Here is a 27714-nt window from a genome sequence, read left to right as displayed (position 1 = left end):
GTGTCTACAGCGCCTCTTAGCGGTTAGATTGGATCAGTACACCAACCTCCCCTCCCCCATCCCCCTTCCCCCTCCCGTACCTGCTCAGGTGAATGTTTCACCTGCCTGCGGTGACGTCACGGCACCTCCAGGAAAAAGAAAGGGTCGCGTCGGTGTCGAGCAGCTCGGGTCGGTGCGTGTGTCTGTAGCGTGGATGGAGAATCTCCAGTGACACCAGTGGAGCCTCCAGTTGAGCTTCAAGTTTGTGCGTGTTTGTGCGTGTGTGTGCTTGCGAGGCCGCGGCGGGTTCGAGCACGATGTCCGCCTCAGCGATATTCATCCTGGATCTGAAGGGGAAGGTAAGGAAGGAGCTCAGTGGAGACACACACACATTTGTTCACTTTATTTCCCCATTTGGAAAAACACACAACTTGTACAACTGCACTAAAGCGCTGAGTGTGTAGGCTGAGTTTGTCACTGTTGCTTTAACTGTTAAACATTAATGGCATCAGCGTCGTTAAAGATTAATGAAGAGCTCATTCATTGGCCCCTTCCTCTTCACTTCCGTGTGTGTGACTGTGTTATGTTGTGTGTGTATTACGTTTATTTGTTGTGTGGGTTTGGGCTTTTCTTTTCTGTCACCTTATTTGCCACGACATAAACAGAATATCAGCCATGAAAAGACAATACAGTTCAAATTGAATATGGATCAAGTCAATTAAAAAAACAAACACTTTTCATTATTTATCCCCCACAAAAGGTAAATAAATGAACTATGAAGAATGATAACATGTCAAAAACTTGCATCCAGCATCAGACAATATAAAACTAATATAATTCTTTTGTTTTTCGGGGGTTAGGGTAGATGACTCCAATTACAAATTCATTTCAATCATAAAATCATCATATTTTGTGGAGGACTTGCTTTATAAATGTGAGGATTACCAATGGTAATTACAGGGTTAACCATGTCAGTCAGGGGCTAATTGTTGGATTTAAATTTTGTGATAATGTTTAGGTATAAGGTTACAGAATGTCTCCTCAAAAGGTAAGGCAGTATTATTTATAAAGCATCTTCCATAACTGTAAGGTGCTTCACAGGGACATTCAACACAACACAGAGACAACATAGAGGTAAACTACCCCCGTTTCAGGCCCTTGTGAATTCAAAAGTTTTCAATCTGGTTTTAAAAATTGCAATGGCTGGGCCCCCAGCGCTGCACTGCATATAGAGACTAAAAAGCTGCTTCTCCATGTTTGGATTTGGCCCTGGATACCACAAGCAGACCACTCTCCAGGGATCTCCGGGGTCTCTCTGGGGTTGTATGACTTTATCATGTCCGCTCTGTACTCGTCAGCAGCTCCACCAGAGAGATTTAAAGATGAGTAAAAGATTGAAGAGTAGGAACAGGGACAAAACAAGTGCATCATTGTGACTGGCTCAGCTCCTGAACAGGTGAATTCGAAGAAGATTGTTAAAATTAATTTCTCCATCGTGTTTTTGTCGCAGACAGTGAGTTTTGTAGAAAATGTAAACGGACACATGAGCTGTTGTCACTGAGAGTTGTGGAGGAGCACATGGTTTCTGATGTTTGAGTGTTTGATTTCAGGGTGTGGGACTGGTACAACAACACCTGATTTGATATGACCCCAAAACTTTGCTGCTCCCTTGTGACTTTCAGCAGTTTTTTAGAAGAAACTTTATTAACTTGGATGGCACTCAGTACAGTTCATATCTACAGCAAGGTCCAACTTTCCTCTTATGAAATCACATTTAAAATCACTATCTCCAAATTTGTATTTTATTTCTTCAGCCTTAACATGTCTAAATTAGTCTCTGATCTAGATCTTCACCAAAAGTGAACGTGTTCTTCTCTGACACAAACCACATCCTTACACCAATGTGTGTGGTAATTGGTTCAGTAATTTGTGCAACATCATGCTAACAAGCAAACAACCAAAAAACACAACAAATAAACTGGTGTCATTAATGAATAAAACTATATTATAAATATTATTCTTAGACAAAGACTTAGATAAAATGGTAGCCCAGCCTTGTTGTAAACAGTGTTCCTCTCTGAGCATCAGTCCTGCTCTGACGTCAGGTCTGATGTCAAAATGTTTGGGGTCAGTTATTGTCTGATAGTCATGTTGTGTTATTCTCCCCGCTCAGGTGCTGATTTGTCGAAACTACAAAGGCGATGTGGACATGGCGGAGGTCGACCACTTCATGCCTCTACTCATGCAAACTGAAGAGGATGGGCTCATCTGTCCTGTGATGTCACACGGCAAAGTTCACTTCATGTGGATCAAACACAGCAACCTTTACCGTATCCTTGTGGCTGACGTTGTTGTTACTGTGGAGACGGAGTCATTATAGGCAGAGGATTGTAGTCGGCTTTGTACCAGATCATGTCAAACATATTCTACTGAATTTCATTCAACTTAAGGCAAAACTATTGAATATTTATTGCTCAACAGCGCCCTCTGCAGCCTGGTAATACATTCTGTCGAACTTTTTTCAGTCATCGGTCAGTTACACAATTCTGCAGGAGACACTCGCTCACTAAAGAGATTACATGGTGCAGGAACAGTGGTTTGGACGAGTGGGAATGAAAGCGGCACAATTGTCTATATTCCAAGTCATTGTACCAGCAGAATGATTGTGAAGATGATATTTTAAGTTTTTCTGGATAAATAACTTAAGCCTTACATATTACAGCGACTATAACTGTAACAAAACATGAACGTGTGGAGGACTCCTTGACCTGATGCACAGTGGTGGCCACTACAAACAAGAACTCCAACGCCTCTCTGGTGTACTCCTTTCTCTACAAACTAGTCGAGGTGAGTGGCACATGCAACGCATTCAGTGGTGACGTACCATTCAAATGATTATTATGCATCTGGTTTCCAAGAGTAGATTTGCATGCACAGTAGGTTGAAAGCTGGTGTGGTGATTATTCAGAGTGGGACTGTTGAGGCTGATGTGTGTCTTGGTATCGTGCAGGTGTTCACAGAGTATTTCAAAGAGCTGGAGGAGGAGAGCATTCAGGACAACTTTGTGGTCGTCTACGAGCTGCTGGATGAGCTGATGGATTTTGGATTCCCCCAAACCACTGACAGCAAGATCCTCCAGGAGTAAGACTCACCAACGTGCTCGCTGACGCACATACCGCCATATAAGCATGATGTGTATATTGATTACATCGCATTACGTTGAGTGTGGTGCTGAATTATAGCGTATAGTCTCATTCTTACATCATGCCCTGCAGATACATTACACAGGAAGGCACCAAGCTGGAGGTGGCAAAGACCAAGGTGCCGACCACCGTCACCAACGCCGTCTCCTGGAGGTCAGAGGGCATCCGATACAAGAAGAACGAGGTGTTCATCGACGTCATTGAATCCATCAACGTGCTGGTAAGGCCAGATAAGGCTCTTTTATTGTTGTGCTCGGTCATGGTGGCGTAACTGGCATCTGTTCACCTTTATATTTACTAAATGCATAGTTCAGTGTTGATTGATGAGAACTGTATCTTATCAATCAACAGATAAATAATTGAGTTACTTGGGGCATACTTTATACACAATTTTTATATTAACTAAAATGTTTATATATAATAATTATGGTATATATCAGTATGTTATATGCTCTGTAGTGCCTCTTTGTTATACTTTTTTTATTTCTTATGTCATACTCCATCCATTAGATGTTAGTTATTAATCCTTTATACATGTGCACATAGTATTAGTGTTTTTGTGTCAGTTTACTGCAGAAGATGGACTGATTGCATGTTTTCTGTTATACTGAATTCTCTGCTGTTTGTTGAGCTTAATATCTCTGGCTGTTTAATAAAGTAGTTAATAATCGTTAATTCAATAAAAACATAATTTCGCTCTCCTTTGTTAATCACTGTGCTTTGTTTGTTAAGGTGAACGCTAATGGCAGTGTGATGAGCAGTGACATAGTGGGCTGCATCAAGCTGAAAACCATGTTATCTGGGATGCCTGAGCTGCGCCTCGGCCTCAACGACCGGGTGCTGTTCGCCCTCACAGGACGTACGTACACGTGGACGGCTCCTGATTCATGTTATGTCTGCTAGTCCACTTGTATATGACGATATGTTGCTCATCAATCTGTTGAAGTTTAGTTTAAATTAATGAGCACTCCCTGTGTTGTTTTTATGTTCAGGTGACAAGGGGAAGACGGTGGTGATGGAAGATGTTAAATTCCACCAGTGTGTCCGTCTCTCACGGTTTGACAGTGATCGCACAATCTCCTTCATCCCTCCAGACGGGGAGTCTGAGCTCATGTCCTACCGCATCAACACGCATGTTAGTCCAATGAAGTACCAGGGATTTATATGGGGGGGAAACTAATAATTTTTTTATTTATCTCATATTTAAGCCTCACAGGTTTCATTGTTTTATGAAACCCAGAGAACTGAAAATGATTTAATTCAGCATAAATGTTTGAATCAGGGTCTTTTCTGCATGTTAGGGCAGCGTAATAATATATAAGAGAGATAAATATTTAAATAAGACTTTATTGAGAAATGTGCATGAAAATGTCAAATAAAATAAGTATTACAAATCAATAAAACAGATATTACATTTAAATGCTAAATATTACAGTACTTGAGCAAATATACAGGATTTGTGAAATGCAACCCCCAAAGGATAAGTGGTATAGCTAATAGTGACTCTTTAAGCCTCATATTTGAGCCTGATATTAGTTTGCATGTAAATGAATGGTTTAAATTGTCATGTTTACTGATTGATTTGCATATGAAAAAAAAAACACATTGTTTTAATTGTTAAATAATTTGTATAATGAGACGCCATCCTTTGTCTCTCACAGGTGAAGCCTCTGATATGGATCGAGTCAGTCATAGAGAAGTTCTCTCACAGTAGAGTGGAAATCATGGTGAAGGTACTACTGACCAACTGTATGTTTTACTACACAAGCAACAGAATTACCAGCAGTACTTAAATACACATTTTGTGTCAGTGACGGACATATCCACTCTGTAAACTTCTATAAAATATGTTTGCAGAACATGGAACAGAGCAGAAGAAATAGTTGTGTCTTGTCTTGTGTCTCCAGTTTTTGTTTATACAGAATGATCACTGGCCTGATACCACAGTGAGGAGGAGGCTTCCTTTACTTATCCTGCAATGTTGTTTTTTCTGTTTTAGGCGAAGGGACAATTTAAAAAACAGTCTGTGGCAAATAATGTGGAGGTGAGGGTCCCTGTTCCCAGTGATGCCGACTCGCCCAAGTTCAAAACCAGCACAGGCAGCGCCAAGTATGTGCCCGAGAAGAACATGGTGGTGTGGACCATCAAGTCTTTCCCTGTAAGAAATGCATTGCATTATCTTTATTTTCAAATTATATATATATATGTTCAGTGTTTGCTGACATTCAGACCAAGTGGTGACTTGTTTTGTTCGATTCATCTATCATTAGGTCTTTCATCCTGTCTGTGGATCTCTCAGTATGTATCTAATCCCTTTGTCTCTGTGTGCATTCATCTATCCAGGGAGGTAAAGAGTTTCTAATGAGAGCTCATTTTGGTTTGCCCAGTGTGGAAAATGAAGAGCTTGAGGGCAAACCTCCGATTACTGTCAAATTTGAAATCCCATACTTCACAGTCTCGGGAATACAGGTATGTGTGCACCCAGATTTTGGTTAGTTTCTTATTTAATTCCATAAAAATAATATATTCTGTGCAATACATTTATTCGGGATCAGAACTTCATATACTGTATCTTGCTTATGTGGATTTGGACAACTAACTCATTTTCAGACAAGACACGTTCGGAAGAACGTCTGCACAATTGGAGCCAGAGTTTCTTTTTTTTCCATTGTATTTTTCTGCCTTTGTTTTTTTATATTTTTTACATTTGTTGCCTGTTGGAAATTTCATCAGCGCGCCCACTTGTTCGCGGTGAATCCTCTGGAGCCTCCCCTGCTGTGTTCTGACACGAGCTGATTCAGATGTTCTCCTGAGTTTTACTAGAGGGCTGGTAGGAGGAAAAACTCTGAAGGCTCTCACTCAGACATTTGCCTTCTGACTCACAACCCCTCCGGACAAAATGTCTGAAAGCAGCTTTAGAAAGCTCTAACCATCGCCTGAGTGAATAACAGCTCTGATTAGGGCGTCTAGTTCACAACCGGTTAAAAGTCAAGCCTACTCCAGTACGAGCTGTTATTAGGTGGCTATTCTAGGTAATTTGATTTGATTTGATGATGCAAATCTATGTTTCTTGCCTCAACACGTTGTCTCTGTGTGATTCACTCTATATCCTCAGGTGCGATACATGAAGATCATAGAAAAAAGTGGTTACCAGGCTTTGCCCTGGGTGCGCTACATCACACAGAGTGGAGGTAAATGTCACATTTTCATTGGGCCTTGAGAGTTTTTTAAAACACATTTTTCTGTTTAGGCAAGTGGTGGTCTACCCATGCATTTAGAAGATGGATCCAATATAACCTGCAGCTAATATCTGTTCCCTTTTTATTTAGACTACCAGCTCAGGACCAACGTTTGAAGCCTGAGAGACTACACTGCTGTGGTTTACTCACTTCCTGAGGGAGCGTCAATGATCACATTTAACTGGACTGAAAGAATGTCTTTAAAATTTCACCGGCTCTTTGTAATGTCTGTTTGTTTTTGAAGTCTGTGTGCAGCTTGATTTTAATGTCTCTATTATGGGACCACTGCTAATTATTTAAATGATTTAATCGAATGATCCCGTTTTAATCTATTTGTGTGTAACCTGCTCCTCCTTTTGTTTCCGTCATGGGCTTGCAGCTCCGCATGAGCGCAGGTCACGCCCTCATTCTGTAAAAACACATTGTGCAATCACGTCACTAAAATTCCGCCTAAAATAAAAAACTGGAACCGCCTTTTTTCTCCACTTGCCTCCGCACAAACACACGCAAAGGTCAGAAATGTGAATGAACTGCCTTTTGAAGACAGCAACGTATACAAATCGCCCGCTTTCTTCGCCGCGCCCTCTGATTGGCCGACCGCAGCTGTTGCCACGGTGATAGTGTAGTAACCGAGTTGTGGCCCCGCCGCTTTGACCGTATATGGAAGAGCCACGCCCTCTCGGCGAGCGCTGATTGGTCCGCGTGCGTTCTCCCCCAATGTTTGTAAATTGTAGTCTGGAGACGCCGCAGTGGGGATCTCACCGCGCAAATGTATTTTCTAATGTTGATAAACTTCGCTTGCTGGGATTCCATTTAAAAATTCAACTCAACGGACTCCGGAAAGAGCGGGACTCGACCTCTGGGACGCGGTGGATCTTGAACCGAAGCAGGTACGTGGACGAGCTCCGGTTGTTCCCCCTTTAACAATGCTAGCGGTTAGCCTGGGTGCTATCTGTCTGTGACACTGCGCCGAGCCGCGTATCCCTCGGTGAAAACAGCGGTTCACCCGAGGCGGCGTCTGTGTAGGCGGACGGGGCTGTTCGGAAGACCCGACCCGGTGGAGTAAGAAGCTAGCACCGCCAGATAACATGGCGTACACGGGGAACCGAAGCTAACGTTAGCCGGACGCTGTAGCTAGCTGCTCCCTGGACGCTGGCTCCATCGTTCAGCTGTCAACACGGGCAGCCCTTTGTTGTTGTGTCGGTGGCGTTAACGCGACATGTTGGTCTCCCACCGAACAGGCAGCAGCAGACGGCATCATGGTGCGTTGTCCGATGGAGACCGGCGAGGATCTGACGGCGGCAGCAGCCCGAGGGAGTACGAGCGAGGTGCGGCGGATCCTGGAGGAGAGAGGAGTGCATCCCGACACTGTCAACGAATTTGGCAGGACCGCGCTGCAGGTGAGGACCTGTCCCCGTGTTTCACTGCGATCAAGCCTCTGAGCGACCGAGGTCTTCACTGCACTAGTGTCTGGGGGGAGAGATATGTATGACCAGAGGGTTCGTCGGCCACAGACTCGATCCCTCTCCTCCCGAAGCACGGTTCACGTCCTGTCTGAAGTCTGATCTGAATACTATCACCTATTATTGCGCCATGTATTGGAACCAAAGTCGCTGAGACAAGCACAAATTACCTGGAAACAGTTCAAAACCTGAAGCTGTTTACGTCACAACAAAGAGAAAAGCTGCCGATGCTCACATTTGAGGAGATGGATCCAGAAACTGTTTGACATTTTTCGTTCATATTTGACTTGACTGAATAAATAATCAGTCAGCTTTCTTGCCGATACAATTTCTGTTGATCGATCAATGGATTAAATGACCAATCCTTGTTTCAGCTCCATTAAATAGTGTATATACTATATCCTCCATAATTATTTTAAATTTGAATCTCCTCCTCCCTAGCCTGACACAAAACATGATAACTTTCATTAAAGTTGTTTTTATTTTAGTCTCCTCTCCCCCCCCCCCCCCCCCCCCAAATGAACCTGACAGTAAAGACATGCATTTTTTTTTTTAAAGTGCCACTTTTCTAACTTCTGTCCTGCAGGTTCACTAAAGCCGTTTCAAAATTTTACTAGATCCTGTTTGACTTTATGTCTAAAATTTGACCTTTTATTTTGAATTTGTCGTCTCAGTCCTCTAATGAAACGTTAACAACACCTCTGTGTTTGAGAATCACCATATGTATTTAATTCACTATGGGTCTCTTAATGTTTTCAACAGGTGATGATGATGGGGAACACCAAAATTGCCAGTTTGCTGCTGGAAAAAGGAGCAGAACCCAACGTCCAGGACAGGCACGGGATAGCGCCCGTCCACGACGCAGCTCGCACGGGATTCCTGGACACTGTGCTGGCTCTGGTGGAGCACGGTGCTTCGGTAAATATCCCGGACCAGAGCGGCACCTTGCCTATTCACATTGCCATTCAGCAAGGCCACCGGGATGTTGTGGAGTTCTTAGCCCCACGGTCCGACCTGAGGCACGCCAACTTAAGCGGGCAGACGGCGATAGACGTGGCCCGAGCTTCCGGCGAGCCCGATATGATTGACCTAGTTTTCGCTCACATACATCGCTAGGCATTCTGTGGTGCCGGGTCCCCGCTGGGTCACCATAACCTCACGTTTTGTTTTTGCTTCAAACCTGGTGACTTGAATTCATTGCTGTGTAAAGGATTAATGTTTTGTTCATAGTGGTTCAGCATTAATATGTGACACAGGACATATTGTCTTGGCAGCTTATTTTCAGTTGACGGGTGGCTACATACAGTAGACACCTCTTTTGCACAGTGCAGTTTAGGCACCTTATATCTCTGTTTTTCCCTATTAACTGGGAGTGCACATCTGTAGTTGGTTTTCCCTCAGTGTTTTGTTGTTATTACATTATTTCCATTGTGTAAGAATTGTAACAGTTGATACCATTTATTTGTTTTTTTTAATTTAACAAACTTGACATGGTGCACCCTGATTGCTTTGCATAGTTGTGTCTCTTAACTACATGAACTTAGACTTTGAATTTACTCCTTATTTATTGTTGGTATAGGACTGAATGTTCCTGTCACTTTGTAAATGGTGACATTTATTGTGATTTGTTGAAATGTTATTTATATAAATCCTTTTAAAATGAAAGTGAGAGTTTTTCACTTTGCTATTTGAAGATGAAAGCACAATAAAGTCATGAACTTAAAGTTGTGAAGTCGTAGTGTGGATTTTGTCCAGTATCATGTATGCTGTGTTTTTGGAACGACAACAATGTGGCTATTACTAATACTACTGTGGTCATTGCTCTATTTATTTCTGGTAATTTGGGGATTTAATAAATTTAATAGTAGTTTACATTTCATTATCAACATTTCCAGGTAATGCAATTTGCTGTGCTCTGTCTTAATGGATCACAAGATAAATCTGACTAATGAACATCTCTGTTAAATCATGTTAACAACATAACGCGTTCCTTTTAAACTCCCAATGATTTGCTGTATTTTAACCTTTGAGTCCAATCCGAGTGCTTCCTGTTGATTGCGTTGCTCAAACCCTCAAGTGTGCAGTGCGTCTTCAAGGTGATTCATCAAGGGCATTTATAAATAACTGAACAGTGGAATGTACGCACAATGAAAAGCCTCTCAAAGGTCAAACCGATAACTGGACTGAAACTCGGCATGAATGAGGGCCCTGTTGTGTTGCCGATAGTAGGTAAGGTGCGGCACAGTTTGCTGATGTCTGTGCTCTTGTGGTACAATGCCTATTCTGTTCTTGTTTTTTCTCTTTTCTGTGCCAGTGGCCAACTTCAACGGCCGAGAAGGGAGACACAGTTCAGCTCCTGATGTGCTGCCAGCTCTGCACAGAGGCCCATGATGTCACGATCATAAACACATTGTTCTCGCCACATTTTAATGTATTCAAACATTTAAACCTTTTTCTGAGTTGATTAAGCATCATAGACATTCCTAAACAATCATAGATAACTGTCTGTAAACGGAGAGCAGGCACAGATTTGTATATATATTTTGAGTGTTTTCATTTTTTTTCCACTGTTCACACTTCAATTTCACAACAGGCGAAAGAAGAATGGCCCTCCGTAAAGTGCATAGCTCCGCGTAACCAACAGCTGCCCTCAAAGTCACATCAAACTGCACCAAACTGCTCACACTCAGAGACATTATTCTCCATAAAAAGTGTGCCTGATTGTTTTCATCAAAATCCACGAACAATTCTCTGGAAAAGTTGTTCTCAAAATGTTAAACACAATTTAATAAAACCTGGACCACCAAAATGTATAATAAGCTTATACAATATAATACGGATTATTAATATAATTTACTACTAAATTGGTTACAATTGATTCTAACTTAATAGCTACAACAATAAGAGCTTGTCATCTCCAGTGTGAATGTTGCTCTTATTCTACCACTGGACTTACTGTTCTGCAGTCACATGTTGTTTTCACCTTCCTGTTTTACATATTCCCACACACCTGCTGCACAGTCTAGCCACAGTCTTTGACTTCTGGGTATTTAACAACTCTACTGCTCGAGCTGCTCGCGTTTAAACGTCTGCCTCAAGGACACTTCAGCAGATGTTGTTCACCAGCCAGTCTTGGGCTTTAATAAAAGTAAATGCATTCTATTTATGCCTATCTTTGAAAAAACTCTAAAATATAATAAAACAAAAATGTATAAATGTTAAGATGAATGTAAAATATGTGGACTAAATCATTATAGGCAGAAGTTTGCTTCTCTTTCTTTCGTGCTTCCTAATCTTGTATAATAAAGACAGACAACAGTGAATCATATTCCTATAAATCCCCCCCCCCTCCACTGAGTAAATCAGTCATAAAACTGTTGTTAGTAGAATATTGTGTTAAATTACAGACTCAGGCGGTGTCGCACACCCAGTCTGATGTCTTTGTTTTGTACTATTGTGGGTGTATTTGTGGGTGTGTTGTGCGATGTGTGAAAACACCCTGTGTAAACGCTGTTGTTGTTGGTCAGAGAGATAACTTCCCAAGCAGCAACAGAGAGCAGGAGTAGAAAAAGGAGAAAACAGTGTCTGGCCGCTCCCTCACACTCACGTGGGCGAGTGTACAGATGTGTGTGGATACATGTTGATAAGAACGTGGCTATATAAGGCTTGAGTCAAGGGTGTGATAAGAGCTTTTGTCTCTATCAGAGATTGAAGACAATGAAGAAGACATGAACTCTATGACCCATTCGTCTGACTGAGAGCATCCCCTCTATATAGTTCAAACCTGCTGGGGTTATCTGGAGTGTTTTACCGGTAGAACCTGTAGAGGGAGAGGAAGAGAAGGATGCAACACAGACCTCTGATCAGACTCCATAAGGATGCCCTTTTATTATACTTTAGAAAATCGATAAATAACCTGAATAGTTTAACAGGAGGAAATGAATTGTTTAAGTCGTATCTCTTTTTGTTTTTTTACTAGCTTTTACAAAGTTAAAGTATCATTTCAAAGTTTCAAATGCAATTGCTTCAACATATTAAATTGATGTCAGTGGATTCTGTCTGAAGTTTGGACACAGCAAGATGACTGAATACATAACTTTGGGTACATTCTTCTTCCCTTTTCTGCTGTTTGTTGCATTTTAGGCCAAAAAAATTAATCAGTAAATCAGCATGGCCCTTAAAAGTATAGATTTCAGATGGATAGATAGACGGGTATCCAAATTAAAACTTCCGCGAAACGTCCCTCCTATTATTATGATATTAAGACTTAAAAACCACAGTCCCTGTTTGTATTAGATTAAAATACACCATAAAAGTAAGAAAATCTTCAGAGTTTCCTTCTGAATTGTTTGGTCTGGAATTATCTTGGTTTTGATGGGTTTATTTCTTCGCTGTAGCCACATTGCATTGTCACTATGGAGATTCTCTAGATCCATATTACTTATTTGGATCTGCAACCACTCATAAACATCAGTTTCCTTAAATTGACAGATTTTTTCATCAAGATCCATGAATTACTCTCAGGCAAATAAAAGAAAATGTTGAAAAGAGTCCCATCTCGTCCCCTGATCCGACTCCACACCACGATTTAACGGGTGCTTTCTGGACCCATATTTCATCCTTTCACCAAGTTTTGTTGTAATCCGACAGACAGTTTTTGTGTTATCTTGCTTACATACAAACAAACAGGGACAGGGGTGAAAACATAACCTCCTCACAGGAGGTAATCATGTGTTACAACAAAAACACAGAAACTCCTTCTGGTGGTGTTGTAAATTGTAGATTCTGACCCACAGAAGAAGTTAGACGTTAGGAAATTATGTATTGCCCTCATTGTCAGAACACAGGGGGCGACCTTGTTCAAGTGAAGCCCAACCATTCCACTGGCATCTCTTACTGTACCTTGTTTTAGATGTAAGTTTTGTTGTAGCAGATTTTTTATGATTTCATTATATAATTCTTTGAAAAAATGAAATGATATACACAATCTTTAATATAAAGTAGCAAATTTCAGTTCATACTCAGCTCTTTCTTGTTAAATGATATGGTACTTACTGTGGTCAAATGACAAATTTGAATAGTTGTATAAATGTAGTCTGCTCTTAATGTTTACTTACCTATTTGTTATCCTAAGGCCTGAAAAGAAAGAAATTAGTTACATTTCAACTAACCTAAAGGTTCAGTGTGTCGAATTTAGTGCAATCTAGTGGTAAAGTTGCATTCCTAGCATGAAAGAGAAACTGTGGTAACCTTCATTTGTCATAAAAACGCAAAAGGTGTTTAGTTTGTCCAGTCTGGACTACTGTAACAAACATGGTGGCCTAAGTAGAGAAGAACCATTTCGATGTAAATATAAAGTATTTAAATATAAAGGACCCATTCATCAACAGTTTGTACAATCTAGATGATTAAACACTGGTGAAAACACTGTTAGGATAATTTTATGCCAACAGATCCATTTCTCCTAGATCTTACACACTGGCCCTTTAATTTTCATTTTATTACCTGCTAGATTAACATTGTGCCTTGTTTGTGTTTGTCAGTTTCTCTCTTTGCTATATTAACGCCTGCCGAAGTTAAGAGGACTGTTGATCTCAACATAAAATAGTTTAACAGAGAGCATTCTGAGGAAGTAGAGGACAAAACACACTTTACTGCACATGAACTATATTAAAAGTTTTAAAAAAAAATCACTTCAGCTTTCTTAGAGGTCTAATATCAGCCATATCAATCTATATAAAGACAGTGGTAAAATACCATAAAACATCTTATGAATTATGGACTTTGATACCAAATTGTTAATTTTACAGTTTAAATCCTAAACGTCCGTTATTACCATGGTGATTTGGTTGATACGCGCCAGCATCAACAACGTGGACAAAACTCTGTTGTTTAAAGCAATTTATTTCCTTCTTCTGTTGGACTTTCCTGCGCAACGATACTAAATCATTGATTGAATTTGTGTGAAGTTGAGTAAATCATTGAACTCAATACTTGAGTCAGGCCACTTTGCTGTCAAAGGGAACTGAACCTTTGAAAACACAGATATTAAACATGGTGTTTTCAACAACATCACATATTCTGAGTTGACTTCTTAACAAGCTACAACCTTCCCTTTTCAAAGTTAATTTTGTACATTTCAACAATGGTACGATAATGCTGACAATAGTGATAATTTGTTCACTCTTATCATCATTTAATCCTCATACAAACTTTTTCACTGTTTAAAAAAAAAATATGGAAATGAAAAAAAAACGATTATATAAGGTCATGCAGTTCTGAACCACAGATTGAACTGATTCCACAGTTCAATCCCCCTCTTTCTCTCTTTTGCTGAAAAGGTTCAGTGCTCGAATCCATAAAGGACGAAATGTGAAAGAAAAGAACAGTTGGCCATGGAGGTGTGTGTCACAGTGGGCAGGTCAGTGTACGCTCAAACATTACTGTGGTATGTCTGTAACCCGGCTGACAGGATCACATTTAATACTGTGCAAGCCAGGACATGATGGCAGAGCAGTTCAGGCAGAGAGGTGGACGTCCTGTGTGACGTAAAATGCAAATCGGAGTCTGGGACAGAGATACTGCTCTTATGAACATAGGGAGAAAGAAAAAAGGAAGGAATTTCTTTGTGTGAGAGAGAGAAAAACACTTAGTATAATATGTAACATTTAAAGCATTTAAACCACAAAAACTATAAAACTAAAACAAGTTACTAGATGGACCTTCAGTTGAGCTACAGAAACTTTTTAAATCTTAGAATTATATGAGGGAAATTACAATATAGTTTTTAACATGTTATTACTCAAATCACTTGGTTGACAGGGTTTTCTGGAAACCAAATACCTCACAAGTTACTAAAACCTGAGTGAAACTTTGGTAGCCATCAATTCATAACATGTTGAAATCAAGAGCATCATCCCTCACCGAAGACATCATTGTGAATCTAAGACATTTGAAGACTGATGTTTTGTCTTTTCTCTGGCTTTATGATTATTTACTCAGACCTGCTTTGCATGACCAATATTATGTTGACTTGACCTTTACCTGATTCATACTCATCTTTGAGTATTCAGTCTCCACCTCAGTTGGACAGAATTGTAAATGGAGGAGTGGACACTTATTATTCTCCTGCTGAAAGGCTTTTCTTCTTCCTACTTGTTTGGTGCCTGAAAGGCAGCAACTTGAGCCCCCACACTGTGGGACATGCGCTCAATTCTGTAGGAACCTGTTCAACAGGAAACAGCACAGTTACTAATCTCTGGCTCTGAGGGAACCTGCTACATATTGTGCACAGAGTGAATAAAAACGTTGGCTCATGAAAATTACAAGGTTTTTCTTTTATTAATGCTAATTATAAAAGAATTATAACATTAGTCTGACTCTGTATTTATAATAAAGTTTACAATAATGTGCAATATGCACCATTTAAAAAATAAATAAATACAGTTAGGTATTTACAGGACACATATGACCTTCAAAAATGTATTTTTAGAAAATGCATCTGACGTAAATTGAAACATACATGTTATAAAAAAGTTTCTTTTTTTTTGCAGGTTGACTTCTGGATTTAATGATGGTTTTCGTTGCAGAGGAAAGGAAAATTCCATATCCCCTCTTTGTCCTTCCTGTTTATCCTAGACATAACTGAGCTTTAAATGTTTAATGTTAAACGTCCATTGTGTAAGGCAGAAATTGAATATTAAATAACCCTAGAGATGTTTTCACTAGTGTGTAATAACCTAAATTGTATGAATTGTTGTCTACTCTACCCTTGAATGGGCCCTTTATATTTAAATAATTTATATTTACGTGGGGAAAGGATCCTCTCCACAGAGGCCGCTATGTTTTTTACAATAGTCCTAACTGGACAAACCAAACACCGGTACACAGGTTCTCTTTCACGTTTGGAGGTTGAACCTTTAATCTAAGATCAGATATTCGATTTTGACTTCTCCTATCCCATAAATTTAGCTCCTGAGAAAAAGCCATTCTCTTGTCTCAGTCTGATCCATATTTAAGATCGTAAAAGTCTCCCTCCACTTATCTTTATATATCTCTCTATAGAGATCCACAAGGGAACATGACTGGCTTGCACATGAGCCAACACAATATCTGAAGTTTGTGATCAAATTTAAGTGTAAAAAGAACTCTGAGAAGCCAATGAGCAGAGCAGAAGAAATCCTGGACAGGACAAAGTTCCCTCTAGTGCTACAGATCAACAAACTGCTAATTTTCCATGAGCTTCGACCATGACAGTCCACGGAGAGAAGAAGCGTCCATTAGCTCTACAAACTTAGCTCATCGCCTGCCTGCTTCGCATATCCGGTGGCAGCAGATCCAGCAGGTTGTCCTCTACTATCAACCCACTGACATTCAGAAGGGGACAATCTGCTATCTCCAGAGGAAGAGACTCCAGACGATTCCCCTTAATCTCCAGCCGGATCAGTTGAGGCAGGTTGGCCACGCTAGGGCTTAGGTATGACAGGCAGTTGTTTCCAAGAGCCAGCGTCTTTAGCTTTTTACAGGAGAACAGCTCCTCTGGCACCATCTCTAAAGAGTTGAAAGCAGCCGAGAAGAACTGGAGGCCTTGTGGGATGCCCACCTCAGGAGGAAGAGAGGTCAGCTGGTTGTGGGAAACATCTATGTGCCTGAGCTTGGTGCAATAAAACAGTCGAGAGGGAAGCTTCCTCAGCTTGTTCCAGCTGAGATCTATCGTCTCTAGGGAGTGCAATTTACTGATGTGATCAGGGATGTAAGTGATTTTGTTGTGCCACAGTCGCAGGGTCACTAACCGGCGACAGTGCTGTAAGCTCAGTATCTCCTCCACAGTGGTCAGTTTATTGTCTTTCAGGTCCAACTCCTGTAGATTGTTCAGGCTGAAGACAGCACTTGGGATGCGCTCCAACTCACAGCCCACTAACTCCAGTGAAAGCAGGTTGGTTAACTTCTTCAGGCTGCTGAACGCCTGGAGTCTGACACCTTCATTATAGATACACAACCTCTGCAGCTGCACTGCTACATCCCCCACGCTGGGCGGGATTTTTGAAAGGTTGGAGCGGAAAGTGAGGAGTCTCAGAGCTCGAAGGTCTCGGAGGGAGTCCAGAGTGGCACTTTTGGACGAATCAGTTAAGGGACTGTTCAGATGTAGCTCCTCCAGACCACTCAGGGTGTACATCCACAAAGGTACTTCATCGAAATTTTCAAAAGATAGACGAAGGATCTTCAAATGATCCTTCAGGTGGTTCAGGGCAGGCAGCTGGAGCTTTGCTTGGCAGTAGAGCAGCGACAATTCCTGGAGAGAGTCTAGCTTTACCACAGTCAGTGGGATGGTAACGTTTTTAACTTGCTCCAGTTTGAGCGATTCCACCTCAGACAGCTCAAACACGGTGTCAGGAAGCCCCGGCAACATTGACAGGTGCAGCTCCAACAGGTTATTCGTGTTCTTGACAAGACGGTCGCGTAGCTTTTTGGCGGTCCACTCGTGGTTGAGGTTGAGCTGATGGAGACGACTCTCGCTGACCTCAGAAAGAAAGACGGCAAATCTCTTAGAGTAGAGGGCATCATATTGGTCCACAAGGTGCAGGAGGAATGCAAAGTCATTCATTACGTCTGGTATATCGTTAATACCTGTCTCTAGTCTGACCTGGTCAAAGGAGTACACTTTGAGTGGCCGGTGGAACAGCCAGTAGAAGGAATAGATACACAGGAGACCATACACTCCCACAAAGCAGATGTAGCAATAAGCAAGCTTGGAGAAAAGATGGGCTTTGTTGTGGTTACAGCAAAAAATGTCAAAACCAGTCAGATCAGGAGGAACGTAACAGTGCACTACAATCTCAATGTTTGGTGCCATCACTGCAGTGTAGATGATGATCAAAAGGAACTTAAAGACCTTGACCGATGTCTGTAGCACATACATGACATAACAGAGGTCTGCCTCCTCTACATGAGTTCTCAACTTCTTAACCTTTTCAAATAGAGCTTTGGCCTGCTCGCCTTCCTTCTTGTCCAGGGCGGAGGGGGCAGACTGAGACTCTGGGGTTTTCTTTTCTGAATTAGACTTGACAGACAAGGAGCGAAGAAGCCCTGTGGTCTCCTCCTCATCCCCTCGTCGCTCTGCATGTTCCTTGGAGGTGGTGTTCCTCCTCCAAATGACCAGCTTCTCCTCTCCTCTTTCCTCTGACACTTCACTTAGGGCCCTTGTGGTCCACGGGGACTCAAAGCACTTCACGAGGATGGTCACAAAGAGGTCAATCTTAGAAGATGTTCCGGGGAACTTGAACCAGAAGCTGCTCGCTGCCATGAAGATCACAGTGTGGATCACGACGAGGTAGGGGAAGTACTTTGCGTACCAGTGGACGAACCTCTCGTAGCAATAGTGATTAACAAACAAATACTGATGGATGTCCAGGTTGTTCTTGCGGCCGGTCACCTCCACCATGATGGGACTTGCAGGTTTGACCAGTGTGTGCTGCCTTGTCTTGTTCTCTGCGTAAGTGCTGATGTGGCTGCAGTCGATTGCCTCTGGCGTTGGGCTGGTGAAGTGACTGGGCAGGCATGCAATCTTGTCTTGAGTGAGCTGTGGAAAAAGAGATGCATGAATTAATTAAGAAGGGAGCAGACAGCAAGTATTTATGATGAACCGTGAAATTAGAAATATGTATAAGTGAACAACAATAAACATGTCCCCTCCCACACAGAAAGCCCTGCTCATGAAATTACTTGTCAGCAGCCGATACTTTCACATGTGAGGCCATTGTGATGGCGCATGTTTGCATAATGCACTCCTAACTGCTGGTCTGGCACGCCCCCTAACAAAGGCAGGTAAAGCCAGAGAGGAGGCCCACATTTCCTTTACGCAATGGAGATCATTGACCAATCACAAATAAGTGGACAAGCTGACCAATCAGAGCAGACTGGTCTTTATTGGAAAGGGGTCTTAAAGAGACAGGAAGTAAAACCAAGCATGAAAAGAGGAATTGCAGCAATGGATAGTGTGAGCAAAGTGGTTTTACATTAGAGCCTGTAAACCTTTTCAAGTAATTAATTAAAATAATTTACCTGAATTTAAGCATACCATCTCTTCTTCAAAGGTTCAGTACGAAAGATTTAGGTGAAAGGGATCTAGTGGCAGAGATTGAATATAAAATAATCCTAGTGATGTTTTAACTAGTGTGATTCATCTAAATTTTCTGAATTGTTTTCTCTACCCCAGAAAGGGCTGTTTATAGTCAAATACTTTCTGTTTACATCGCAAACGTCAAAAACTGTTTACATGTTTTTATGACAACTGAAGGCTACCACAGGTTCTCTTTCATGTTTGGAAGGGGAGGGTGAGGTGAGGGGTATTCAGCTGCAACAGGCAACTTCACCATTAGATGTCAATCAATTCTACACAGAGAACCTCGAAGTAAGGGGTTTTGAAATAGAAGTCATTGTAGAAAAAATCTGCTGTGACTTGTATTTAACAAATCCGCACAATTACATTTTAGTGTAAATTAAAGACATGGGGCCAAATGGGTAGAGATATAGATATTTTAAGAGCGTGTACGAATGATTCCTGAAGCTGTTATATAAACTTTTAATTTATATTATAAAATTTGTTTTAAACTTTGTTACTGGTATGGCAATGACGGTCCTCCGCTTTGGATGGATTGCAATAAAACTTTGTACATTCATGGTCCTCAGAGGATGATTCCTTTGTAGTAGTCCTTTGCTACAGTAAAGTTGTGCTCCTGAGCAACACACGCACCCTCCTCACTGAGACAGCATGTATATGAAACACAGGAACGAGTAACAGAAGAGGACAAGTCTGTAACGCTTTTCTTCTGTGCTATATTAACGTGACACAGAAGTTATAAGCAGGTGGTGAGAGACAAATTAAGGAGCAAGTTAGAGCTTTGAATTTACAGTAAGTGGGTCAGGAGAGCCAAGTTAGTTTAGTCTCTCTTTGTTTCCACCTGACGTGGAGGTCAAGAGCTTGTTCTTTACACATAGTACAGCAGATACACATGATGCCACTGTCTAATTGGACAGGTCAGGCTGTCATTTGTTAATAATGATCATGTCACTAAACAGGCTAAAATAAACATTAAAGAGCATGTGATCAGGGTTAGTTGTTAGATGCCTCACCTGCAGGGTACAACCAAAGACTCCAATCATCAGCATGGCAATGCACAGGTACTCTGAGAAAACATCCCACCACGGCTTCAGCACCCGAAACTTGGAGTTCGGCTCTGTGCCGAGGTTTTTCAGTTCACCCACCGGGATCATCCTGGCTGCTGCGGCTGCTGCTCCACGCTGATGAGAGAAACGGTTGGCTGTGAACACTGAGGCCAAACTAGGTTTTCAACACAGTGCAGCCTCTGGAGAACATCTTGTCAAAGGTTTTAAGTCATATGGCGCAGAGAAGCAGAGCATGTGTCAGCAGTGAGGGTTTGGGTTTATTTACACAGCAACTACAGGCTTCAGGTATCTATGGCGTTAAATACACGAGCAGCCTGCTCCAGTGGTCAGGGTGGATTCAAAGTGGATAAACTAGTTTGACAACAAGGTCTGACTGACTGAAACTGAGAAGAACTTCCATTTAGGAAAACGCTGACAGCATTTTAGGGTATTTTTTCCCTGATAGATACAAAGTAATTTAGGTAAAAAAAATCCAATATATGTGGCAAATCTTAAAAGATATAATTACATTAAAAGTGTCAAAGTAGCCTGTTTAAATGCTGATGTGTAGAAGTTACACAACAATGGACAAACAAGTGCAGTTAACTTTTTAATCCTATTTGTGAGCACAGCTACTTCTTTGTGGTTCAGAGAAACTGTTAAACGTCACACCATGAAACTTCATACATGTGAAATAAAAGTCACGTGTTCTATAGTTAATTAATTTCTGTATATATCTTGTTAGTGGTAGCACAAAAAGAACAGGAAACACACATATTGTGTTTTCTCTGCTTTAAGCAGGTAAATTCAACTCACCTGAGCCCAGAGAAGATCCTCAGGTGTCTGTTCAGGATCAGGATCGGAACTCTACTTCTCATAGTTGAACACGAGCTCACCGTAGTCAAGTTACCGAGAAACAGCACAGCACATACCCCTTCAAAATAAAGCCCTGTGTTGTTGAAAGGCCAGTACAGTACCCGTGAGAGCAAATTTTACCAACGATCCTGTTTGTCATAGACATAACTGAGCCTTAAATGTTTACTGTTAAAGGTCCAGTGTGTAAGGCAGAAATTGAATATTAAATAATCCTAAAGATGTTTTTCACTATTGTGTAATAATCTAAATTGTATGAATTGTGGTTTTCTTTACGCTACAATTGGCCCTTTATATATTAATACTTTATATTTACGTCGGGAAAGGATCCTCTCTACAGAGGCTGCTATGTTTTTTTTTTGGAAGGGGAGGGTGAACCTTTAATTTAAGATCAGATATATTAGATTTTGACTTCTCATACCTCTTAAATTCAGCTCTTGAGAAAAAGCCTATCTCTTTTCTCAGACTGATCCTTATTGAAGATCGAAAAATTCTCCCTCCACTTATCTTAATATATCTCAAATAATGAGATTCTTGAAATAAAGATCCACAAGGGAACATGACTGGCTTGCACATGTGCCTACACATTATCTGACATTTGTGATTAAATTTAAGTATAAAGAAGTCTCTGAGCAGAGCAGAAGAAATCCTGGACAGGAGAACATACCCTCTAGTGCAGTGGTCACCAGCCTTTTCGAGCCCAAGATCACTTTTTAATTCCAAACTTAAGCCGAGATCTACCATTACATTACAGTTCATTTAGGTGACACTTTTATCCAAAGTGAGCTACAATAAGTGCATCAACCATGAGGAACAAACCCAGAACAACAAGAATCAAGATAGTACAATTTCTTCAAAAAAGCAAAACTACAAAGTGCCATTTAAGTGCAACTAAATTGTTAGTTTAAACTTTAATTCATGGTAAAATCAGAAGAGGTGTGTTTTTAGTTTGCGGCGGAAGATGTGTACACTTTCTGTCCTGATGTCAATGTGGAGCTCATTCCACCATTATTTTTTGCAATTTTTGTTAAAGGCTGAATGTACAAGAAATAAATATACACATAGAAAGGCAGTTATGCAAATTTTTCTATTCAATGCTCAATATTCAAATTATATCAATTCAAATTTACAAGGCAAATATTGTAGCTTCTCAGTTCCACATCATATTCTGCGAGGAGCTTCTACTACAGAACAATGTTTTTTATTATAGGCTTAGATTTGAATATAGCCACAAATATGATTATTGCCTTTTATGAAACAAGTCCCTTGTACTCAAATAAATACCAGTACTACACAGTATGAAGCTGTGCGTCTTCCGCTCCAGCAAATATTTCACAATAAAAAAAATTGTTAAAACAAGGGAATGGTTCCATCAACAGAAACGCTCGAGTGCTTTTATTTTGAAAAAGCATACAGAAAACGTTGCAACCATTTGTTTGTGACATAAATTCATCATATAAACATGAAAAATCATTTGAAAGATCATCTTCTTTGTTTATTCTGTTGTGTCCCACAATGTTAATCCCTCTATGACACAAACACATTTACATCACTTCTTGATCCCGTTTCAAAGTAAAAGCACTCCAGCGTTTCACCATCTGAATCCACTCATTTGTTCGAACGGGCTTTGTTATCGACAGACCGAAAGATGCACATCTTCATACCGTAGAGTCCGGACATTTACTTTAGTACATGAACCAGATTGTTCTTGAAAGAAATACAGGATATAAAGCTGCAGCTCCACTGCCAGTAGCAAACACAGAGCACGTGTGAAAAACATAAAAACGACACACAGCTTGTCTGTAGCGCGATGACAGCCAGTGAGTCCAAAGAGTTGGGGGGTCGACAGTGAAGACTGGGAGATCAGCCGGTGACCACTGCTCTAGTGCTACAGATCAACACACTGCTAATTTTCCATGACCTTTTAGTGTGTCAGCCTTTCATCAACCATGACAGTTCACTGAGAGAAGATGCGTCCATTAGCTCTACAAACTTAGATCATTGCCTGCCTGCTTCGCATATCCGGTGGCAGCAGATCCAGCAGATTGTCCTCTACTATCAACCCATTGACATTCAGAAGGGGACAATCTGCTATCTCGAGAGGAAGAGACTCCAGACGATTCCCCTTAATCTCCAGCCGGATCAGTTGAGCCAGGTTTGCCACACTAGGGCTTAGGTATGACAGGCAGTTGTTTCCAAGAGCCAGCGTCTTTAGCTTTTTACAGGAGAACAGCTCCTCTGGCACCATCTCTAAAGAGTTGAAAGCAGCCGAGAAGAACTGGAGGCCTTGTGGGATGCCCACCTCATGAGGAAGAGAGGTCAGCTGGTTGTGGGAAACATCTATGTGCCTGAGCTTGGTGCAATAAAACAGTCGAGAAGGAAGCTTCCTCAGCTTGTTCCAGCTGAGATCTATTGTCTCTAGGGAATGCAATTTACTGATGTGATCAGGGATGTAAGGGATTTTGTTGTGCCACAGTCGCAGGGTCACTAACCAGCGACAGTGCTGTAAGCTCAGTATCTCCTCCACAGTGGTCAGTTTATTGTCTTTCAGGTCCAACTCTTGTAGATTGTTCAGGCTGAAGACAGCACTTGGGATGCGCTCCAACTCACAGCCCACTAACTCCAGTGAAAGCAGGTTGGTTAACTTCTTCAGGCTGCTGAACGCCTGGAGTCTGACACCTTCATTATAGATACACAACCTCTGCAGCTGCACTGCTACATCCCCCACGCTGGGCGGGATTTTTGAAAGGTTGGAGCGGAAAGTGAGGACTCTCAGAGCTCGAAGGTCTCGGAGGGAGTCCAGAGTGGCACTTTTGGACGCCTCAGTTAAGGGACTGTTCAGATGTAGCTCCTCCAGACCACTCAGGGTGTACATCCACAAAGGTACTTCATCGAAATTTTCAAAAGACAGACGAAGGATCTTCAAATGTTCCTTCAGGTGGTTCAGGGCAGGCAGCTGGAGCTTTGCTTGGCAGTAGAGCAACGATAACTCCCGGAGAGAATCTAGCCTTGCCACAGTCAGTGGGATGGTAACGTTTTTAACTTGCTCCAGTTTGAGCGATTCCACCTCAGACAGCTCAAACACGGTGTCAGGAAGCCCCGGCAACATTGACAGGTGCAGCTCCAACAGGTTATTCGTGTTCTTGACAAGACGGTCGCGTAGCTTTTTGGCGGTCCACTCGTGGTTGAGGTTGAGCTGATGGAGACGACTCTCGCTGACCTCAGAAAGAAAGACGGCAAATCTCTTAGAGTAGAGGGCATCATATTGGTCCACAAGGTGCAGGAGGAATGCAAAGTCATTCATTACGTCTGGTATATCGTTAATACCTGTCTCTAGTCTGACCTGGTCAAAGGAGTACAGTTTGAGTGGCCGGTGGAACAGCCAGTAGAAGGAATAGATACACAGGAGACCATACACTCCCACAAAGCAGATGTAGCAATAAGCAAGCTTGGAGAAAAGATGGGCTTTGTTGTGGTTACAGCAAAAAATTTCAAAACCAGTCAATTCAGGAGGAACGTAACAGTGCACTACATTTTCAATGTTTGGTGCCATCACTGCAGTGTAGATGATGATCAAAAGGAACTTAAAGACCTTGACCGATGTCTGTAGCACATACATGACATACAAGAGGTCTGCCTCCTCTACATGAGTTCTCAACTTCTTAACCTTTTCAAATAGAGCTTTGGCCTGCTCGCCTTCCTTCCTGTCCAGGGCGGAGGGGGCAGACTGAGACTCTGGGGTTTTCTTATCTGGAATAGACTTGACAGACAAGGAGCGAAGAAGCCCTGTGGTCTCCTCCTCATCCCCTCGTTGCTCTGCATGTTCCTTTGAGGTGGTGTTCCTCCTCCAAATGACCAGCTTCTCCTCTCCTCTTTCATCTGACACTTCACTTAGGGCCCTTGTGGTCCAGGGGGAGTCAAAGCACTTCACGAGGATGGTCACAAAGAGGTCAATCTTAGAAGACGTCCCGGGGAACTTGAACCAGAAGCTGCTCACTACCATGAAGATCACAGTGTGCATCACGACGAGGTAGGGGAAGTACTTTGCGTACCAGTGGATGAATCTCTCGTAGCAATAGTGATTAACAAACAAATACTGATAGTTTTCCAGGTTGTTCTTGCGGCCGGTCACCTCCAACATGATGGGACTTGCAGGTTTGACCAGTGTGTGCTGCCTTGTCTTGTTATCTGCGAAAGTGCTGATTTGGCTGCAGTCGATTGCCTCTGGCGTTGGGCTGGTGAAGTGACTGGGCAGGCATGACATCTTGTCTTGAGTTAGCTGTGGAAAATAGTTACATGAATTAATTAAGAAGGGAGAAGACAGCAAGTATTTATAATTGTACCGTGAAATTAGAAATATGTATATGTGGACAACAATAAACATGTCCTGAAATAACTTGTCAGCAGTCTGGCCGCTACTTTCACAAGTGAGGCCATTGTGATTAAGATTAAGATACATTTATTAGTCCCAAACACATGCACAGACATGCACAGGCACACTCATGCAGGTAGGGAAATTTAACCTCTGATTTTAATCCATCTGGTCAGTGGAGTCACGGATTGGCCTCTTCCCTCAGTAAGGAAACGCTTCATCAGGATCTACAGTTCTGCATCAGCCCCTGACCGAGTCCCCAGACCGAGGAGGCCTTCCGTTCTCTTAGGCAGCAGTTCTCTTCTGCACCCATCCTCACCTTGCCTGACCCGAAGCTTCAGTTTATCGTCGAGGTCGACGCCTCTGGGGTGGGGGCGGGGGCAGTCTTCTCCCAACGCTGGAGGAGATTACGGTGCCATCTGCTCAGGCCTTGGTGTGCCGCTGCCATCTCACTTACGGAAGAGAGTGAGCGGCTCGTCTCCGCACCTCCAGCCGCTACAAGCATGTGGCTGACAAATGCCGTTATAAAGCTCCGCAATGCAGAGTTGGCGAAAGAGTCTGGCTGTTAACCCAGGACCTTCCTCTCTGCCTGGAGTCCCACAAGTTGGCACCCAGATTTGTGGGTCTGTTCCCGTTATCAAAGTTGGTAAACCCTGTGGCGGTGCAGCTCAGCTCCCCAGGACCATGACGGTCCATCCGATCTTCTATGTTTCCAAGGTCAAGCCTGTCAGGACAAGTCTCCTGGCTCCCTCCTCCAGACCCTCTCCAGACCCACTCTGGAGCCGTCCCTTGGGGGGGAGTTACTGTGATAATCTGTTCTGTCTGTTTTTTTTGTATTCACTTTGATGTCCCGGTTCTTGGGTCTAGTGTCTAGTTTTACTTCCTGTAGGTTTCCCCACACACCTGTATCTTGTAATTAAGCTTTCCCTTTTTATAACCTGTGTTTCCACTCACCCTCTGCCAGATTATCATCATCTCCTTTGTGTTTACATGCTTTCAAACTGTAAGTTCCTCGTGTTTGCTGGCCTGTTTTTTTACTCTGCCTGGATAATGTAATTTAGATTTTTAGTTTTTTCCCTTATTGGACTTGTTTGCTTTCACTGACTGCCTTCCTGTGTATGACCTTTGGATTGAAGTTTTGTATTTTGTATTTGTGTCTCCCGCGCTTCCTTCTGCACCTGAGTCCCAGCTTTGTACAAAAATGTCAAAGAACGAGTAACAGAAGAGGACAAGTCTCTAACGCTTTTCTTCTGTGCTATATTAAAGTGATACAGAAGTAATAAGCAGGTGGTGAGAGACACATTAAGGAGCAAGTTACAGCTCTGAATGTACAGTAAGTGGGTCAGGAGAACCAAGTTAGATTAGTCTCTCTTTGTTTACCCCTGACGTGGAGGTCAAGAGCTTGTTCTTTACACATAGTACAGCAGATACACATGATGCCACTGTGTAATTGGGCAGGTCAGGCTGTCATTGGTTAATAATGATCATGTCAGTAAACAGGCTAAAATAAATATTAAAGAGCATGTGATCAGGGTTAGTTGTTAGATGCCTCACCTGCAGGGTACAACCAAAGACTCCGATCATCAGCATGGCAATGCACAGGTACTCTGAGAAAACATCCCACCACGGCTTCAGCACCCGAAACTTGGAGTTCGGCTCTGTGCCGAGGTTTTTCAGTTCACCCACCGGGATCATCCTGGCTGCTGCGGCTGCTGCTCCACGCTGATGAGAGAAACGGGTGGCTGTGAACACCGAGGCCGAATTAGGCTTTCAACACAGTACAACATCCGGAGAACATCTTGTCAAAGGTTTTAAAGTATGTGTCAGGAGTGAGGGTTTGGGTTCACTATGTTCACAGCGACTACAGGCTTCAGGTATCTATGGCGTTAAATGCCAGAGCAGACCGCTCCTGTGCTCAGGATGGTTTCAAAGTGACTAAACTAGTTTGACAACAATGTCTGAATGCGATAGGACTAAATGCTGATGTCTAGAAGTCACACAACAATGGACAAACAAGTGCAGTTAACTTTTTAATCCTGTTTGTGAGCACAGCATCTTCTTTGTGGTTCAAAGAAACTGTTTAACATCACATCATGAAACACACTGGACTTTATACACGTGAAATAAAATCACATGTTCTATATTTCATTAATTTCCGTATATATCTTCTTAATGGATGGGAGTTTATCTCCCAGGTTTCAGCACAGACAGAACAGGAAACACACAAATTGTGGTTCAACTCACCTGAGCCAGGAGAAGATCCTCAGGTGTCCGGTCAGGATCAGGATCGGAACTCGACTTGTCATAGTTGAACACAAGCTCACCGGTGTCAAGTTACCGAGAAACAAGAGAGCACATCTCCCTTCAAAATAAAGTTTGGATTGAATTGTTCTTAAAAATATACAGAAGTATATTTCAAT

General features: G+C 42.0%; 4 protein-coding genes across 5 annotated transcripts; 2 read left to right on the top strand and 2 right to left on the bottom strand.

The window, feature by feature from the left end:
* The first annotated feature begins 109 nt into the window (after window positions 1–109).
* Window positions 110–6895, top strand: ap1m2 (adaptor related protein complex 1 subunit mu 2). Its single transcript, XM_062387171.1, has 12 exons — window positions 110–338; window positions 2153–2309; window positions 2759–2826; window positions 2990–3120; window positions 3255–3402; window positions 3915–4041; window positions 4175–4317; window positions 4844–4915; window positions 5182–5340; window positions 5526–5651; window positions 6298–6373; window positions 6512–6895. Exons 1-12 carry the CDS (start codon window positions 297–299, stop codon window positions 6535–6537), a joined length of 1275 nt encoding a protein of 424 aa, XP_062243155.1. The 5' UTR covers window positions 110–296; the 3' UTR covers window positions 6538–6895.
* A 240-nt stretch (window positions 6896–7135) lies between these two features.
* cdkn2d (cyclin-dependent kinase inhibitor 2D (p19, inhibits CDK4)) lies at window positions 7136–9594 on the top strand. The gene is made up of 3 exons (XM_062387204.1): window positions 7136–7311; window positions 7663–7821; window positions 8647–9594. The coding sequence occupies exons 2-3, from the start codon at window positions 7681–7683 to the stop codon at window positions 8998–9000; spliced, it is 495 nt and encodes a 164-aa protein (XP_062243188.1). The 5' UTR covers window positions 7136–7311; window positions 7663–7680; the 3' UTR covers window positions 9001–9594.
* Window positions 9595–13600: 4006 nt separating this feature from the next.
* LOC133953282 (volume-regulated anion channel subunit LRRC8C-like) lies at window positions 13601–20935 on the bottom strand. 2 transcript variants are annotated; one of them, XM_062387117.1, is made up of 3 exons: window positions 20866–20935; window positions 20017–20184; window positions 13601–18463 (listed from the first exon to the last, which is right to left on the bottom strand). In XM_062387117.1, the coding sequence occupies exons 2-3, from the start codon at window positions 20155–20157 to the stop codon at window positions 16178–16180; spliced, it is 2427 nt and encodes an 808-aa protein (XP_062243101.1). In that variant the 5' UTR covers window positions 20158–20184; window positions 20866–20935; the 3' UTR covers window positions 13601–16177. The 2 variants fall into 2 exon arrangements, with proteins under 2 accessions (XP_062243101.1, XP_062243100.1); XM_062387116.1 differs by lacking the exon at window positions 20866–20935 and having other exon boundaries at window positions 20017–20316.
* Window positions 20936–22302: 1367 nt separating this feature from the next.
* LOC133953283 (volume-regulated anion channel subunit LRRC8C-like) lies at window positions 22303–27014 on the bottom strand. The gene is made up of 2 exons (XM_062387118.1): window positions 26849–27014; window positions 22303–25201 (listed from the first exon to the last, which is right to left on the bottom strand). Exons 1-2 carry the CDS (start codon window positions 26987–26989, stop codon window positions 22916–22918), a joined length of 2427 nt encoding a protein of 808 aa, XP_062243102.1. The 5' UTR covers window positions 26990–27014; the 3' UTR covers window positions 22303–22915.
* Window positions 27015–27714: the final 700 nt, after the last annotated feature.

The sequence above is a fragment of the Platichthys flesus genome, chromosome 5, assembly GCF_949316205.1.
Source record: "Platichthys flesus chromosome 5, fPlaFle2.1, whole genome shotgun sequence".
In the NCBI taxonomy this organism is placed as follows: domain Eukaryota; kingdom Metazoa; phylum Chordata; class Actinopteri; order Pleuronectiformes; family Pleuronectidae; genus Platichthys; species Platichthys flesus.
This window is presented reverse-complemented; position numbering and strand designations above follow the sequence as displayed.